The sequence below is a fragment of the Giraffa tippelskirchi genome, chromosome 6, assembly GCF_054371585.1.
Source record: "Giraffa tippelskirchi isolate mGirTip1 chromosome 6, T2T-mGirTip1v1.2.pri, whole genome shotgun sequence".
NCBI lineage: Eukaryota > Metazoa > Chordata > Mammalia > Artiodactyla > Giraffidae > Giraffa > Giraffa tippelskirchi.
In genome coordinates, this window is record NC_137280.1 from 50,830,983 (window position 1) to 50,848,088 (window position 17,106).

The 17,106-nt window shown below is 41.5% G+C and overlaps 2 protein-coding genes across 23 annotated transcripts in view; one reads left to right on the forward strand and one right to left on the reverse strand.

The window, feature by feature from the left end:
* ASPH (aspartate beta-hydroxylase) overlaps positions 1–12,229 on the forward strand; it is a 191,357-nt gene extending 179,128 nt beyond the window's left edge. For all 20 annotated transcript variants that reach the window (XM_081501116.1, XM_081501117.1, XM_081501119.1 and 17 more), the window contains 3 exons: positions 699–790; positions 1,167–1,300; positions 9,332–12,229. In XM_081501116.1, the coding sequence (XP_081357242.1) occupies positions 699–790; positions 1,167–1,300; positions 9,332–9,482 (377 nt within the window). In that variant the 3' untranslated portion in view covers positions 9,483–12,229. The remainder of the gene's footprint in view (positions 1–698; positions 791–1,166; positions 1,301–9,331) is intronic.
* Positions 11,329–17,106, reverse strand: part of CLVS1 (clavesin 1) — a 190,630-nt gene continuing 184,852 nt past the window's right edge. For all 3 annotated transcript variants that reach the window (XM_081501150.1, XM_081501149.1, XM_081501148.1), the window contains one exon: positions 11,329–13,329. In XM_081501150.1, the coding sequence (XP_081357276.1) occupies positions 13,242–13,329 (88 nt within the window). In that variant the 3' untranslated portion in view covers positions 11,329–13,241. The remainder of the gene's footprint in view (positions 13,330–17,106) is intronic.

The window sequence follows — 17,106 nt, forward strand, 5'->3', positions numbered from 1 at the left end:
CTTTCTCATTCTGTGTCACTCTGGCCTTGACTCTGCCCCTTGTGTATTTAGACCCTGTGATTACACTGAGCCTATCCAGTTCATCCACAATGACCTCCTTTTTTAAAGGTCAGCTGGTTAGTAATCCCATCGTCATATGCAACCTTAATTTCCCCTTGCCATGTTACCTAATATATTTACGAGTTACTGGGCTTAGGTTGTGATCCTCTTTGGGAGGGGCCGTTATTCTGCCTGCCACAAGGGGGAAATAGGCATGTAACACATGCCCTGTCCATTAGGCATCCTTAATCAAATGCAATAGGCCAATGAGTGGAGTATTCTGGTCCTTACTCTGCCAGTCACTATCTATTGCAACAGAACATTGTGTCTTCTTGTGTTTACTCAGCCTCTCATTTTTTAGAATTGATTCCTTTGGCTTTTCTTTAATATTTATTTATTTTTTTGGCTGTGCTGAGTCTTAGTTGTAGCACGTGAACTCTTAGTTGCAGCATGTGGGATCTAGTTCCTTGACCAGGGATTGAACCTGGGGCCTCCTGTATTGGGAGCTCGAAGTCTTGCCACTGGACCACCAAGGAAGTCCTAGCCTTCTCATTCTTACAGTGAGGAGGACAATATAGGTTGTATATGGTCAAAACGGGATGAGTTAAAGCTTTACTGTGATTTGTTCCTAACAGTGTTTTTATCATTTATTGTTCTAGGAAGAAAAAATGAAAATGCCTGTAAAGGAGCTCCTAAGACCTGTTCTTTACTAGATAAATTCCCTGAGACAACAGGATGCCGAAGAGGACAGGTACCAAGAATGTTTTCAGTTCTGGGGAGGACGCAGTCAGTTATTAGGGGAATAAATGGAAATGCTGATGTTTACGAAGAAATGGTCATTTTCTTTGACCCATTGAATGTCTCTTTTTTTCACTCACATTTTAATGAAACAATTTCATGGCCTTGACGGCAGCATTGAGGGTGGAAAATGTTCAGTGTTTATAGCTGTGTGGGAAATTGGAGTCCTTATTTTTAGTTTCTTTACAAAGAAACAAGATGAGAACATAAATTCTGAGTGCTGCGATGGCTCTAATCAAAATTGACAGTAATTTTGTACTGTTGCTTTAATTTAGCGGTTCTCCCACACCTTGATAAAGGGATGAACAGGGGGTACGTTTTCTGTGCAGATCAAATATTCCGTTATGCACCCGGGGACCCATGTATGGCCGCACACAGGGCCCACGAACTGCAGGCTCCGAATGCACCTGGGCTTGGTGATTCCCAAGGAAGGCTGCAAGATCCGATGCGCCAACGAGACCAGGTATGCTCCCCCCATCATCTTCTGTCTTGTTCATCCCCTCTGACAATGGATGCTCGTTACAGCAAAGCTACGTTCAGGTGGGTTATTTCCCTTCCTTTGTGACTGAAATAGACTAGGGTGGGAGGTATTAATCCAACTTCATTAGACTGTGTCGCATCTCTGTGCTTTCTGTTGATCAGAAAGTGAGAGAAAAAAGTGAAAGTGTTGATCACTCAGTTGTGTTCGACTCTTTGAAACCCTGTGGATCATAGCCCACCAGGTTCCTCTGTCCACGGGATTCTCCAGGCAAGAATACTGGAGTGGGTTGCCATGCCCTCCTCCAGGGGATCTTCCCAACCCAGGAATCCAACCTGGGTCACCCGCATTGCAGGCAGATTCTTTACCATCTGAGCCACCAGGGAAGACCCCTGTTGATCAGAGATACTCCCCAGTTCTAGGGCTGCCCTCCTTCATCATTTCTCCCCAGATCACTCTTGTCTGGTTGATGAGCTGTCCTGCTTCTCTTTCTAGGTGGACAAACCTACATTCACAGTCAGCTAACTTGTCAGCTTATCAGCGTCAGCTAAGCCCTACACACATGACACATTGTGTTCATTGCTTTACAATTTAAACTGTTCATCAATACAGAGTCTCCTTCCTGAAGCAAACACCTGGTGATATTTGTGTCTTGCTGTAGAGGACACAGCATGGCACAATGGCTGCCTTTTCAAATCCCAGCTCTGCCAGCTAATCCTGTGTAACCTTGGCCAGTTACTTAATCCCCTGCAGCCTCAGGCTCTTTACTTTATCAAATCAGCAGTGATGCTATCTGCTCTGCAGGATTATTGTCCAGATTAGACGAAATAATGCATACAAGGCACTTAGCCTGGGGACTGTCCTGAATAGGAAAAGGGTGACTGTTCAGGCAGCTTCTTTTGATGCTTTTTTCCTGTCCTGATCCTATAACTCTGATCCCCTGGAATGCCTCTCTTTTCACCCTTCCAAAATAAACATACTACTAAGATCCAGTTTCATTCCAGAAAAGGAACCTCTTCTTTGACTTCTTAGAGTAGGTACAGGGTATGTTGTCAGTGATCCTGTTCTTTATCTCCCATTGCTGTGCTGTTCTTAGTCGCTCAGTCATGTCTGATTCTTTGCGACCCCATGGACTGTAGCCCATCTGGCTCCTCTGTCCATAGGGATTCTCCAAGCAAGAATACTAGAGTGGATTGCCATGCTTTCCTCTAGGGGGTCTTCCCAACCCAGGGGATCGAACCCAGGTCTCCTGCATTCCAGGCGGATTCTTTACCATCTGAGCCACCAGGGAAGCCTGTTACTTATCTTCCATTGCTTTTTATTAATTAGTACATATTAGTCTAATCTCTGGGGCTGAGCTGTAAGTGCCTGGAGGGCAGAAACCAAGTTATTATCTTCTTACCCATTTCTCAGGACCCTTAGTGGAGGTCTGATGGGGAGGTGTTCAGGAGTGTGCAGGTCATTCCTTTGGTTGTTGGCACATAACCCGCCGGCCCAGACCTGGTGCACCCACACCCAGTGCTGAGAGGGGTTCCGAGATGACTCAAGTTGGGGGTCTTACCCTACCAGGGTGTCCAATCAGGGAGTTAACACAGCTCAAAAGTCAGGAGTCATAAGAGACGCACAGATAAGAATGCTGCAGGTGGTCAGTGGACAGGCAGCTCATTTGCCACTGAGACTTGGGAACTTTGACAGAGGAAAGTGAAAGTGTTAGTCACTCAGTCATGTCCGACTCTGCAACCCCATAGACTATAGCCCACCAGGCTCCTGTGTCCATGGGATTTCCTAAGCAAGTGGTATATTTGACAAATTCATAGTGATATTAAAAAGCGTTTGCTACCCGCCCCTCCCAGCAAACTCTCTTTGGATCCGGAGGCGAATTTTTGGAGGATGGACTGTTTCATCTGTCTGGTCCCTGAGGAGTTTTGAAGCATCAGTGTCCTTCCTCCATCTCATCACTGTGGGTCAGCATCCTTCTCCATGTCCTTATTGTACTTGTTTTATGTTGCGTTACATTCTCATCCTTTGTAATCCTTACCTCAAGGGTGGTTGGATCAGGATAAATATTTCATTACAAAAAGAGTGTTTTTCATGAGCAAAATGGATCAATGACATTAAAACACTGTGCAAGGCTGCTAGTAAAAATAGCTAGAGAGCTGAATGGTAGGGTCAGTTTATAAACTCTGAGGACAGAAAGACTGTAATATGAAATCTGGAAGTTTCATGCTGTTATTGTGGTGGTAACATTGGCATGGAAACAGAAGCACGCATACTGAGAAATCAGGCTTCCTTGTGCTTAGCAACAGGAAGCAATTTTTCAGAGCTTCTCAACTTTTGAAAGAATGGCAATTTGTGCATCGCAGTTCTCAGGTATTAATAATCGCACTGCTATTTCCTCAGCATTTTGCAATTCCTTCTAGCACACATCTGTGTTTAAGGGTTCCATCACTGCAGAACATACCACTTTTTATCTGGACATAAGCTTGCAGGTATGCAACCTTCCATCATGACAAATAAAATTATCATTTAAAATGAATAATGCTTTCTGATGGCAAACTGATGCATGCTTCTGCTACGTAATTTGGAAAACACAGAGAAACAGAAACAAAAAAGAAAAGAAATAATTATTTTTGATCTCAGTACTCAGATATATTGCCCAGATGCTTCTCCGTGTCTATATATGTATATTCATAAAGAGGAAGCGCATAGTGACTAGAGACATTGTGCTTTCTATGTGCCAAGCACTCTGCATACATTCACTCATTAACCTTCACAAAGATCCTATGTACCTGGGATGATTAACATCTCTATTTTTCAGCTGAGGAGAAAGTGAAAGTGACAGTGTTAGTTGCTTGGTCGTGTCGGACTCTCTGTGGCCCCATGGACTGTAGCCCACCTGGCTCCTCTGCTCAGGCAAGAATACTGGAGTGGGTAGCCATTTCCTTTTCCAGGGAATCTTACCCACCCAGGGATTGAACCCTCATCTCCTGCATTGCAAGCAGTTTCGTTACTGACTGAGCCACCAGGGAAACCCAAAGTGACATGACCGGGGTTCAAATCCTGGCTTTCCGACTTATGAAGTGTAACTTTAGACAACTCGCATGACCTCACTAAGCCTCACTTTCTTCCTGTAAAATGGGGAGAATAAAAGTATGTCTTGGTGTGGCTTTGAGTATTACAGTAATCCATATAAATGCATTCAGAGCTGTATTTACAGAGTGTGATGTGGGAAAATGCACTCAGTATTTTTGAGCTTCTATTGTGCCCATCTCCGACTGCTGCAGAAATGGGGACTTCTGTCCCTCACATTCCCAGGAGTGAGACCAAGTCTCCTGGAATTGTCGGAGGTGATCCTTGTAACCTGCAGCGTGCACTCTGATGGGGGGTTGGGGTGGGGGCCCTGAGGAGCTTGAAAGTAGGGGGGGAGATGGAAGTCAGTGGAGGATGTGGGGGCCAGGGCTGGTGAAGGGATGGTAAGATACAGACAGGGGCTGCGGTTTGATAGGCCTGGGGCTGGGAGGGATACTGGGGTAGGGGGTGCAGCTGGACACTGCAGGTAGCCACCCCCTCTTTTCCTCCTTTTGCTTCCCTGCCCCCTCACCTCCGAGCTATAGATATGGGAGAAAGGGCAGAGAGGCAGCCTAGCTCTGTGGCCTCATGAAGTTTCTCTCCATCTTTCCTTTCTTTCTCCTCCCTTTTTGGCTTTCTTAGCCCTCTGCTACCTGGTGACCCAGGACCAAGAGGAGGAAGTCAGAGGCTATATAGAGAGGCTGCACAGGAGCTGGGCAGCAGGGCAGAAGCCCCCCAGCCACCTGGAGGGGCCCCTGTGCCAGCTTGGCCAAAACTGGGCTCTCCAGGAGGAGGTAGAGAGATACCCTGGGAGTGTGTTTATATAGAACCTATTGGGAAAAGAACTTCTCTGTCAAGTTCGCCGTCTTTTATTGAAATTAAGGTTTTGACTTTAAACAAAACACCAAATACCATTCTCATTTCTCAAAGGACAGTGTTGTGAAATATTTCCTATAAAGTGTGATGTGAAGACCAAAGTCCTAGCCAACAGCTTGACTCAGAGAATTACAAGAATTTCTGTGCTGAAAGGAGACTTGAAGGCCATCTTGTCCACTCACATCATTGCACAGATGGGAAAACTGAGGCCCATGGGTGACGTGCTTGTCAGAGCCACATGGCTAGTTGGCAGGGTCAAAACAAGGACACAGATGTCCTAGCTTTCAGAAAAGTGCTTTCTCCTGTTAGATAGAGATGATGGGTAGATTGATGGATGGGTGGATTGATGGAAAGATAGGTAGATAGATAGATGACAGATAGGCAAACAAAGAAGGTATGTGTGTGTATATTCTGTCTATGTGTATCAGGAAGAGAGAAGCAGCCATAATGCAGTTTTCCATTTCAATTCCATATGTGCCAGGATTTCCAGTGCAGTCAGAACCTGTGGGATTTCAGTGGATCAAGATTATTAAGAGCTGTGTTACAGCAGCCTTATTCCTGAGCTCTTGGACCCTTTTCTGTATTCCACTCAGCCTATTGAAATACCTTGCAGGGAACGTTAACATAGCAGCTACAGTCACTGAGATGTTCCCTAGTACCGTGATCTGGGGCTAGAGGTTTGGCTGTAATGAAGCAAGCCTAGTGCCTTTCTGCTGCTTCCCCAATAGCAGAGTGTCACTGCAGGCATCTGAACTGGCTTTCGTGTGAACACTCTGCTGGAAAATTAGAACCGTGTCATGTGTGTCTCTCAGAACCTTTTGGAAAGATCACTGAGATATGAGCTATACAATTTTTAGATGGAAGACTCTGCAAGCTCCTCATATCATTATTTAGCTTTATTAATGTTGAGGGTAATTCTATGACAAAATTATAGTTATTAGGTATGTGCTGCCACCATTATACCATTATCATTAATTACAATAATTTAAGAAACTGAGGAATTACATAATGTTGGTTTATCTTGTGACCAGATATTTTTCTATTTTTTGGCAAACCGGGGAGAGACATTCTCCTCCTAATGGTGAGAAATTCTAAAAGTAAGCCAAGGCAGGTGTCTGAAGAGGGGATGCAGTCCCCCTACCTCCCTCCTGCCTTCCTGAAACCTCAGAGGAAGGCTAGGTGAGCACCTCCAAGAAGCCTTCTTCCCAAGGCTGCTCAGAAAATCTTTTCCCTAAAGGGCTCTTCCCATGTCATAAATTGAGCATAAATTGTATGTGGTGGCTCAGATGGTAAAGAATCTGCCTGCAATGCAGGAGATGCAGGTTCGATCCCTGGGTCAGGAAAATCCCCTGGAGAAGGGCATGGCTATGCACTCCAGTATTCTTGCCTGGAGAATTCCCTGGACAGAGAAGCCTGGCAGGCTACAATCCGTGGGGCCGCAAAGAAACACTAGTGCGACTGCGTGACTAACACAAATTGTAGGTAGTGGAGATTTGCTCTCAAAGCAAGTGGCCTGGAAAAGCTCTTTTCTTTTCATTACAATGAGAGTCTTTGTTTTCCATTCAGAAGAGATCTAAAGACCTTTTGACATCTTGGTGTTATGTTTCTTTTTGTTCTGGAAAACCCTCATCTGTTCGCAGACAGGTGACATATCTCTTGATGAACCCAAGTCACTTCAGCCTGCAGTCACTTGAATGGGATTTTATTGTCCTTTCTAATTAGGGCAGCACTTTTAGTCATTCTAGCTCTCATAAGTGATTGAATTTTTTTTTTTTACGTATTCAGAAGGAATCTACATTAAGTAACTGAGCATCTTTGTTGTTTTCTGGGAAAATGTCTGAAAGAAAATGGCAAGGCAAATATAATAAATCTAATAGAATTTTATGACCTTAACGGACTCCAAACCCGTTGGAATACCTCCCAGATTTCTTGTTTAAAAAATTGTTTAATCAATGGTTCACTCTCATCCATATTTAGCCTAAAAGATCTGCAAAACCACAAACCAGTGCTAATTTATAGGTACTGGTTCCATGAATGAACCAGCACATTCCAACACTAAAAAGCTTTTCCCAATTTACTAACAATTTAAGTTAATGAATGGAATGCTTGAAGATTTTTCTCACATTGAGCATTCCTAAATCTTTGACTTTCTTATACCTATCATAATCTAGGGAAAGTGTCATTTTGTGCAAACTTAGAATGTTCTATTTAGTTGATTTAAGTACTACTATGGCTACTGTGAGCAGCACCTCTGTGAACATGAATGTACTGTTTTTGTTTTTTGCACACCTTTCCCCCATGTCTTTTGTTATACTTGGATGGGACTCCAGTGGAACTCTGAACCTACTTAAACTCTCTACCACTCAATAAACGTTGAGAATTACTTGTCATCCCCACAGGAATTATATTTCACAGATTCTCTTAGAGCTTTTTATTATCACACCCCCTCTTAAGTTTTCAGTCTTCTCAAATACGGTTAAATTACTCATAGGGAGTGAAGCCAACATAATTCTGAATTTATATGAATTTGACTAGTCTAGGTGCCACCTGTAAGTGGAATCATACAATATTTGTCCTTGTGTGAGTGGCTTATTTTACTTAGCATAACAGCCTAGAGGTTCATCCATGTTGTAGCATTGTTAGATTTCTCTTCTCTCTTAAGGCTGAGGAATATCCCATTGTATGTAGACAAATGTTTATTTATCCATTTATCTGCCTGTGGGCATGGGGGTTGTTCCCGCCTTTTGGCTACTCTGTGAACATGAATGTGAACACAGCACCTCTGTGAACATGAATGTACTGTTCTTGTTTTTTGCACACCCTTCCCCCGTGTCTTTTATTATACTTGGATGGGACTCCAGTGGTACTCTGAACCTTTAGAGGAATTGAATCAAGGAGCTAAGCAACTCATCTGCAAGACTTTAGGGTAGGTGTGTGAGAAAGCACATGAGGTGTTGCGCGAGGGGGATAACCGGAGGATACCATTGGTATCCAGCCTAAAGAGACTTTTAACTTGCAAATAATTATTACTTTATTTTATATTTATAATTTTATGTATTTATTTTTGGTTGTGCTGGGTCTTCATTGCTATGCGAGCTTTTCTCTAGCTGTGGCGAGCAGGGGCTACTCTCTAATTGCACTACATGGGCTGTTCATTGCAGTGTCTTCTCTTGTTTCAGAGTATGGGTTCTAGGGCACTCAGGCACATGGGCTCCCGAGCTTTAGAACACATGCTCAGTAGTTGCATCATGTGGGATCTTTTTGTTGCAGTACACGGACTCTCTAGTTGTGTTGCAAGGGCTCAGTAGTCATGGCACTCGGATTTAGTTACTCCGAGGCACATGGAATCTTCCTGGACCAGGGGTTGAACCCACGTTTCTTGCATTGCAACGTGGATTCTTGCATTGACTGAGAGGTCACCTCAGTAATGAGCTGGTGTGGCACGTGTTTGAGTGCTTACCCAAATAAAGAAGGCTTGCCTAGGTTTGTACCAAGAATAAGTTTACTTTTAACTCCAGTTCCCTGCCCTTTGTACACCTTCAGTGCTGAGCACTGCAACTTGATGTTCATGGGAAGAATCCTGAAATTCTTTCTTAATCGCCAATGAAAGAACACATCCTGTGTTCTACTTTTTGTTGTTGCTGTTCCGTCGCTAAATCGTGTCCAACTCGTGACCCCATGGACTGCAGCACACCAGGCTTCCCTGCCCTCCACTATCTTCTGGAGTTTGCTCAAATTCATGTCCGTTGAGTTGGTGATGCTATTTAACCATCTCTTCCTCTGTCACCCCCTTCTCCTCCTGCCCTCAATCTTTCCCAGCATCAGGCATCTTTCCAGTGAGTTGACTCTTCGCATCAAGTGGCTAAAGTATTGGAGCCTCAGCATCAGTCCTTCCAAGGAATATGCAGGGTTGATTTCCTTTAGGATTGACTGGTTTGATCTCCGCACAGCCCATGTGTTCCACTTACCTGGTCCTATTGCAGAGGTTATCGTGAGAGGCCCTTCCTGAACACAGCCATGGGTTGATCCTCAGGCAACTGAATCACACACTGACGTGCTTTTCTGTTCCAGGACGTGGGAAGAAGGCAAGGTGCTCATCTTCGATGACTCCTTTGAACACGAGGTGTGGCAGGATGCTGCATCTTTCCGGCTCATCTTCATTGTGGATGTGTGGCACCCCGAGCTGACACCCCATCAGAGACGCAGCCTTCCTGCTATTTAGCATTCTGTGCAGGCTCAGGACACACTGGAGAGAGGCCACCTTTTTGGTTCAGTCTCCTTGGATGTGGGCATAGACCTTCAAACACCACAGCCCTTAATTATCTTGATTTGCAGCCTGAAAAATTCTAAACCTCCTCCCAGGGATGGAAAACACTAAAGGGAATATCTGCCTCACTGCAATTCTTATAGAAAATACCTGCTGTATTTCATCCATGACAGCCCCCATCCGATGCCTGGATTCCAGGTGAACCCATGATAGCTTCTACCTTGCCGGCCAAAGATATTTTTTTCTCTTAGAATAGGCAAAATCAGTATAAATGAGAATACGTGTAGAAACTGTGAATGGATTGCTTTAGTAATTTTTCTATGCAACTATATTTTTCTAGGGTAGCTAGATGGTTTATCGTCACACACCACTACTTTTTTGTTGAGTTTAATGACAAGCTGCATAAATACTTCTGTTTAATGATAACTTTCCTGGTGAACTCAGACTTCCCTATTTTAATTATTTTTAGTAAAAGGCACTCATGAAAAAAAATTATATTTTCCTAATACAAAACAGAAAGACATAATTATGCCAATGTCTTATGAACCATACTGCTCCCCACCCATTGAGTCTCTTTGCTTTTTTGTCTTTATTAAGAGCTGGTGTCTTAATTTTTCTTCTCACTCTGTGAATGGCAGAAATACTGTCAAAAATGGTATTTCTTTCTAAGAGGAACTTTTTACACTGAAAAAGGACCTGGAGTCATTTTATATTGAGTTATAACAATGACGCATGTAAATTATTTTAATGACAAATATCAGGCATTGCAGGGAAGAAAACGAAAGTTTCTCCAAATGAGAATTTTCTCTTGGGATCAGCTTGATGGGGGGCTGCTAGGATCTCTGACTTCTGGCCCCTTTGCATCTATGAAACAGGGCTGGAATCCAGATTATCTTCTACTGTGGATCCTTGTGAATGAGAAGGTCCTTGAAAGGATTCCTATCACAACTTTGCAAAATTAAGAAGGATGACAGAGTGGAAGGCCGAAAATGCCAGGATGTCTGTTCTGGGTATAGGATGTCAAAACTGTGTCCTCTTTACAGTTGTTGGGAAGACTCTGACATATCCCTGGCTTGAGAAACCTCTGCCAGTTAAACTTCACTTTGAGGTGTCAATTATTATTGATAGTTTGGTTTTAAAATTTGCCATTGCTTAGAAAGAACAGTTGCCTACTCGTTCCAAAGATGACCACATCATTAGTTTAGTGGAATATTAATGCATTAAGTTTTGTATGTTTTAAATCAAAGCTAACTAGAAATGTTAGCTATAAGAATGTAATGATATTCATGCACTGAATTTTAAGCCAATATGAACAAAAATGCTAAAGAAATAACACACAGGTTACCATGCACAGGTAGAAAAATCACTTGTGTTTTCTTTTCCATTGAAGGACAAAGAAGGATGCTTCCTTTATATCATTAAAAAAAAACCCAAAACAGTTCTTTAAAATGCTATTGGATCACTTTTGCTTGTCCTTAAGGATATTAGCTTCCCTTTGAAGAGTTGCAAAATATGTGTCTTGTTTCCTTCTGTTTTGCCAATGCTGAAAAATCTCTTTAAAATAGATGAAGAAGCATTTGAGGAAAAATACCAGAGTGAACTACCGAAGTCTGGAAGGAAAAGCAAACGCTTGAAAAATAAAAAGGCATTTGTGTCCTTCAGTATTTATTGAACAGAAGAAAGGACTGACAAAGGACAATGCAATTTAATGCTCGCGTGGTAACATTCATGTCACTTACTGAATTTGGTTCTTGTATGTATATTGCCTACACATAAAGAAATTCAAAATAGCAGTTGTCAATGTTGAACCATCATCTTACATTCATTTAATGAAATCATGGAATAGAGTCAAAAACAAACTCTTAACTTAATAATTATAATATGGTATTTAAAATCAGATCACTACAGTAGGATTCTAAATATTGCCAACTGGAAAGCCAGAATTATTATTACTGTTGCAAAATGTTTGGTAATAATTGACTCCAATAGTATTTTGAACACTTGGATCCCACAACTGTTTCATAAACTCAAGTAATAAAATGGGTTTTCTAATTTGCTTTAATTCTTCATCTTTCTTCCCTATGTTGTGGTATATAAGAAAAGTCATTGCATTGGTAGAATTATTTCAGTATTAGTATTTTGTTATTTGAAATGTCTACACAAAATGAATTGGTTTTATTTATACTGTGATGCAATTGATTGGAAAATATTTTAAATTCTATTTCAAGAGTGGAATACAAAAATCACTTTTGTTATCATTGTCTACCAGTAGAAAAAAATTAAAACACTAGATCTATTGAGAAAGAGATGTGATAAATTATTAAAATTAGTAGTAATATCTACTGAGGATGATTATGGCCAGTTGAGTCACCTCTTTCCTTTGAATTTTTTTAGCCAACAAATTGACCCTCCCAAATAGTTAACGTGTAAAATCATGTTTTACTGCTCATTATCACTATTAAATATTTTTTCTTTGACATTGAGCACCAACTGGTCATAGTAATGAAGGCCCATGTCATGCAAATGGCTGGGAGAATAAGAGATATAGCTAAAAACATACAACTGGTTTGGAGAAACATGGCACAAGTAAGGATATCATATGCTATGATATCTGTTTATTTTTATCTAGTTTCCTTTGAATGGATAGCTGGGGACTCCATTTCTAAGGAAAATAAAGAAATAAAATGATCTTTGGCATTTCATCCTGCATTCCAAGTCTTCTCTTATTTTCAGTTCTTGTATATTTAGCCGTCCTTAAAGATCTTCCTCCATGTTTGATACCTACCCCCTTAACAACAGCCAGGTCCATCCTTCGCACCTTTAACTGGTTGCAGGAGGGAGGTGGGGGGACATAGTGGGTGTGTAATGCTTTTGTAGCACTTTTCTTGCCGTAGTGATCTAAGTGAGGCAACTTGAAAAGACTCATTAATCACTGTCATGTATTTTCAACATAATCCCCCTACCCTCTGGAGACATACATTCCTTGTGGGAAACCACATCACTAAGGTGAAATAGTCATATTTCAATTTGTGTGTCTTTGTTTCAGATTAGCTCATGATAATCAGCTGGTGGCCTGATCAAAGATGTGACATCAAAATCATTTTTGCAGGATATCAAAATAAACAAACTCTGCAAATAGGCAGACCTACAAGAGCATGCTCTTAGGCTGAACAGTTTGAAATTGGATGCTGGTGATGAGGTCAAAGAAAATAACTCAATGTAGGAATGAAGATTACCAGAGATACTATTGTCTTGGGGCTTTGCACTACATTAAACTTGAAAATTGTGTCTGCACAGTTTAAATTCTTATGGATCTACTGGAAATGCACTTAGTTTTAAACTGCAAAAACTGAAGAGCATCTCATCAAAGCCTCAGAAAAATCATTATCCTAATGAGGTGTGTGCCTCAAATTTAGTTTTTCTCTTTTCAATTCATTTAATACCATAAATATGGGGTGGGGGGAGTCTTGTTTCCATGACTACATTGCTTCATCCTCCAATTCTCTCACTGAAAAACAAAAATGCATCTCTCAAGTCTTTGTTCAACTTTGGCTGCTCAGACCGATCGCTGGTGACAGTCGTTACTGGGTGGCAGGAGAGGAGGCCCTTGTGTCGAGCCAAACGCATGTGTCGTGTGGTCAGTTTCACATGTGCTTCCTGGTGGCTGATACCACTAAGAGTTGGCAACATCGGGAGCACAGGGTGGCTCGGGGTTCAGTCCAGAGCCAGGAGTGGCTGGGTGTTCTCATTCTCTCCCTTGTCCTCATGTTTCAGGGTCCCAGCTTCTACCACAGACTGAGATCTAATAATAGGGGAAGGAAAAAGATGTGATTACAGACAATTCATGGTGCTAGACATTTTGGAATCTTGGAGGGCCTTCAGACTTCATGGATCCCTGATTAACCAAGACACTCAACTATACAACTTCTCCCCCTTGTGTATCTCTGTTTTCCTTGCTTTTGTGTCTTCTACATCACATTTTTAGGGAACCAGGCACCTTGGAATTTTCTTTGCGTGAATCTCCTTTTGATAAAACACACACGTGTTCTAGCCACAATTCTGCCCCTTTGTCTAAACATTCTGTGGATCTTGAGATGTATAAAGTCTCATAAATTTTGTTGGATTTTTAATGTTTCAGATACTTTTGAGAGCCTTTGTTTCTCAAGGTCATAGGAAATTGTCATATATGATGTTAATAGCACAAGATGTAGAATCAGGCTGTAAATGTATCCTTGATTCCTTAATGACTGAGGAGTCTTGGGGAAGTTCTTAGAACTCTGAACCTTGGTTCTCTCATCTGTAAAACAGAGCTATTACCTGTTACCTGTAGGTAGCTATTACCTACCTCCCAAAGTTGTTAAGAAGGACTGAAACTAGTATTATACATAAAGCATTTGGCATGTAATTGTAGTCAAAATTTATGGAGCACTCTTTTATTACCAATGTTGCAATAATGTCAGTGATCTTTAGTTTCTGATGTGTCCTTTTATACTGGAGTAATAATTTCTTGTGTTTATAACCCAGATTGAAATTATCTTCCAACTTTATAGAGAGAAGATTATAAGAACTATGCACACAGTAAACATTCAATCAATGTCCATATACTAAAAAGAAAAAGCCACCCAAAACATTAAGCAAATGATTGAAGTGGGTTATTCAAATAAGCAAGATTTACATGTAAGTGCAGTAAATGGGTAACTCAGTACACCGGAGTTTCCCAAACTCCACATTCTGAGTCTTCAGGACCTAGAATATCTTCAGTCCTGAGTCTTCAGGACTCCACATTCTGAGTCTTTAGGACCATCCCTTGACTAACTCTTTTAAACCCCTGGAGTATCCTGCCTGATAAAGTATCTGTATACTTGAGGCTTTGGGCCATGCCACATGGTTTATTTTAACAATGTGATTAATGATGAATGTCTATTTTTGTATGCCTGGACTTTGGGAGACATCTTTTTAGTTTGACCTCCTGCTGGGGGAGGTAGAGGAGCTGAAGACCAAGTAGCTAATGTCAGTCACACATGCTCTGCTTGCCTGTGTGACCGATCTCCCCATACTTCTCTTCCCCCCAAAAACCTGGATACCAAGACATGGGTGAGTTTCTCTGGTTAATGACACTGCCTGTGTTGTCTGTCACATGTCATTGCTGAGAAAATTAAGATCTGTCTGTGACTCCAGTGGGAGGAAAACTGGAAGCTTACAACTGCTCCGGAGTACCTAGACTCAACCCAATGCACCTTTTTCCTTTGCTGACTTTGATCTGTATTCTTTTGCTGTAATAAACCATAACTGTGAGTATAACTACATTTCTGTGAGTCCCTCAAGCAGATGATCACATCTGAGAGTGGTCTTGAGGACCTCAAGCATGATATATAATAACACATATTTGTTGTCTGTGCATCTGGTATACTTGTAACCTCTTTACATGTATGAAGTTACTTCATTTTCATACCCCTAAGGAGTGGTGCTATTATTGTTTCCATTTTGGGGTGGGGAAAAAACTAAGGGACAAAAAAAAGAAGAAGTAACATAAGAAAGGCAGCACAAATAGAGAATGGAGAACAAGACAGGTTTATCACCATCACAGTATTCCTTGGTCTACCTAACACTGCAGCGATGTTTAGCTACTCTAAATACCAATCTAGTCCAACTTTAGGTCCCAAGCCTAACCTATAAAAATGAAGTGGATTTGATTGCTCCTGGTACAGGGCAGAGAAGCCCCAGGTAGTAGTATATTTCAGCTGTTTTATATATTGCCTACATATTTCTCTCTTTGCTTTAGTTAAAGGCTGTGTGTGCGGTGTGTGCACGCACACACACTCCCACACAAGTGTAGCGGGGTGGGCAGTGGGGGTAGTAGATTTATATAAAAAGCATAAAAGCCGAAAACCCAGAAGGTTTTAAAACAAACTAAAACTGAAAAACAGGAATACCACTGCCCATACAGGCCATCTCTATCCAGCACCTTGGACAGCTGCCTAACCGCTTTGCCCTACAGGCCCTGGTGAAGATGGAGAATGTTAACAGCCAGTCCACTTTAGAGACGCTAAGCTGTATTTCTCTTCTTTCATGCCACTTGGCTTTGTTTTACAACATGGCAAGAGAATCACAGCCACAGAATTAGAAAGGACCTTAGAGACCCACTAGATGAACCAAGGTGCCATGCAGTTTCTTGTTGAATATATCTGATTTAAGATATCTATTCCTCCATACTCTTAGAGGAGCAACTCTGCTAGAAAGCTCTTTCTTACAATGAACTATAACCTGCCATTTTGCAACTTCTATATACTGTTTCTGGTTTTGTCTGCTGAAATCACCAGAATTTGTATAATCCATCCGACCCACAAAACAGCCCTTAAAATATTTGTTGAGTGCCCTCCAGCCGTCTCTCTGCTCCCACTAAAACTAACCAAATTCCTCTTGAGCCTTCAAGATTTCTAGAACTTAACTACTCTCCTGCATCTCTTCATCAACTGCTTGTCCACAGGATGTCACTTCAAAAAAGAATGAAATTACTGCTTCCTTCTTTTTCTTTTTTGTATGCTTCTCTTGAAGCATAGAAAATGTACCTAAAATTGCCTTAGCCTTTCTGGAACTCACTTAATTTTACAAGGGAAATTTTAGCTATATTTACACATGCTGCTGTTAAGTCATTTCTTTCCCAACTTGAAAGTGCATGGTTGAATATTTCATCTTTTTTAATTTGGCTCATATTACCACTGTATCTCTATCCTTTTGGATCTAGAGATGTGTTACCCATCCAAATTATTGTCTGTGATTTTCATGAGTAGTGGATTTGTTTTTAAACTTTCCCTTCCCCTGTTTTGGAAGCCACCACGGAAAAAAAAATCAACAAATTCTCAGATATTGAACTTTCAAATAAAAATCACTTATTGCCACTCACTCAGGTAATAAAGGCTTCCCTAGTGGTAAAGAATCCACCTGCAAATGCAGGAGATGCAGAGACATGGGTTCAATTCCTGGATCAGGAAGATCCCTGAAGGAGGAAACGGCAACCCACTCAAGTATTCTTGCCTGGAAAATCCCATGGACAGAGAAGCCTGGCGGGCTACAGTCCGTGGAGTCATAAAGAGTCAGACACAACTAAGTGACTAAACAACAAAAACAACACTGCAAAGGAAACAAGGCATAAATGACACAGAACGGTTACATGCTTTTTGATGTGAGAGTTTTCAGGCCCTTTAGACCAAATAGCATAAAGTGAATAAAGTTAAAGAGTTAAATGGCTAAGGATAGTTCATGCATGGTAAGAAATGTTTGTGAAAGTCTCCTGCCTTAGCTAGGGACTGTGAGAACATGTTCAGAAATACTCATTCTTGAGTGGAAATACTGCTTTAATTACCCAGTCATAGACTATAAGACATGGAACTTGAAGTGGTCCATTTTCAGGACAAAGTAGCTGGCCTTGGGTGGAGAGTTGTTAACAAACCGTTTTCCACTCACAGCTAGCTAGTTTCATCTTGGAAAATGACTGGCAAGCTAGTCTTGCCCAACAGCTTACCCCTGGAGCCTCCCTAAGCTAACAGGATGTTTGGGAAGGGATAACTAAAGTTCTTGT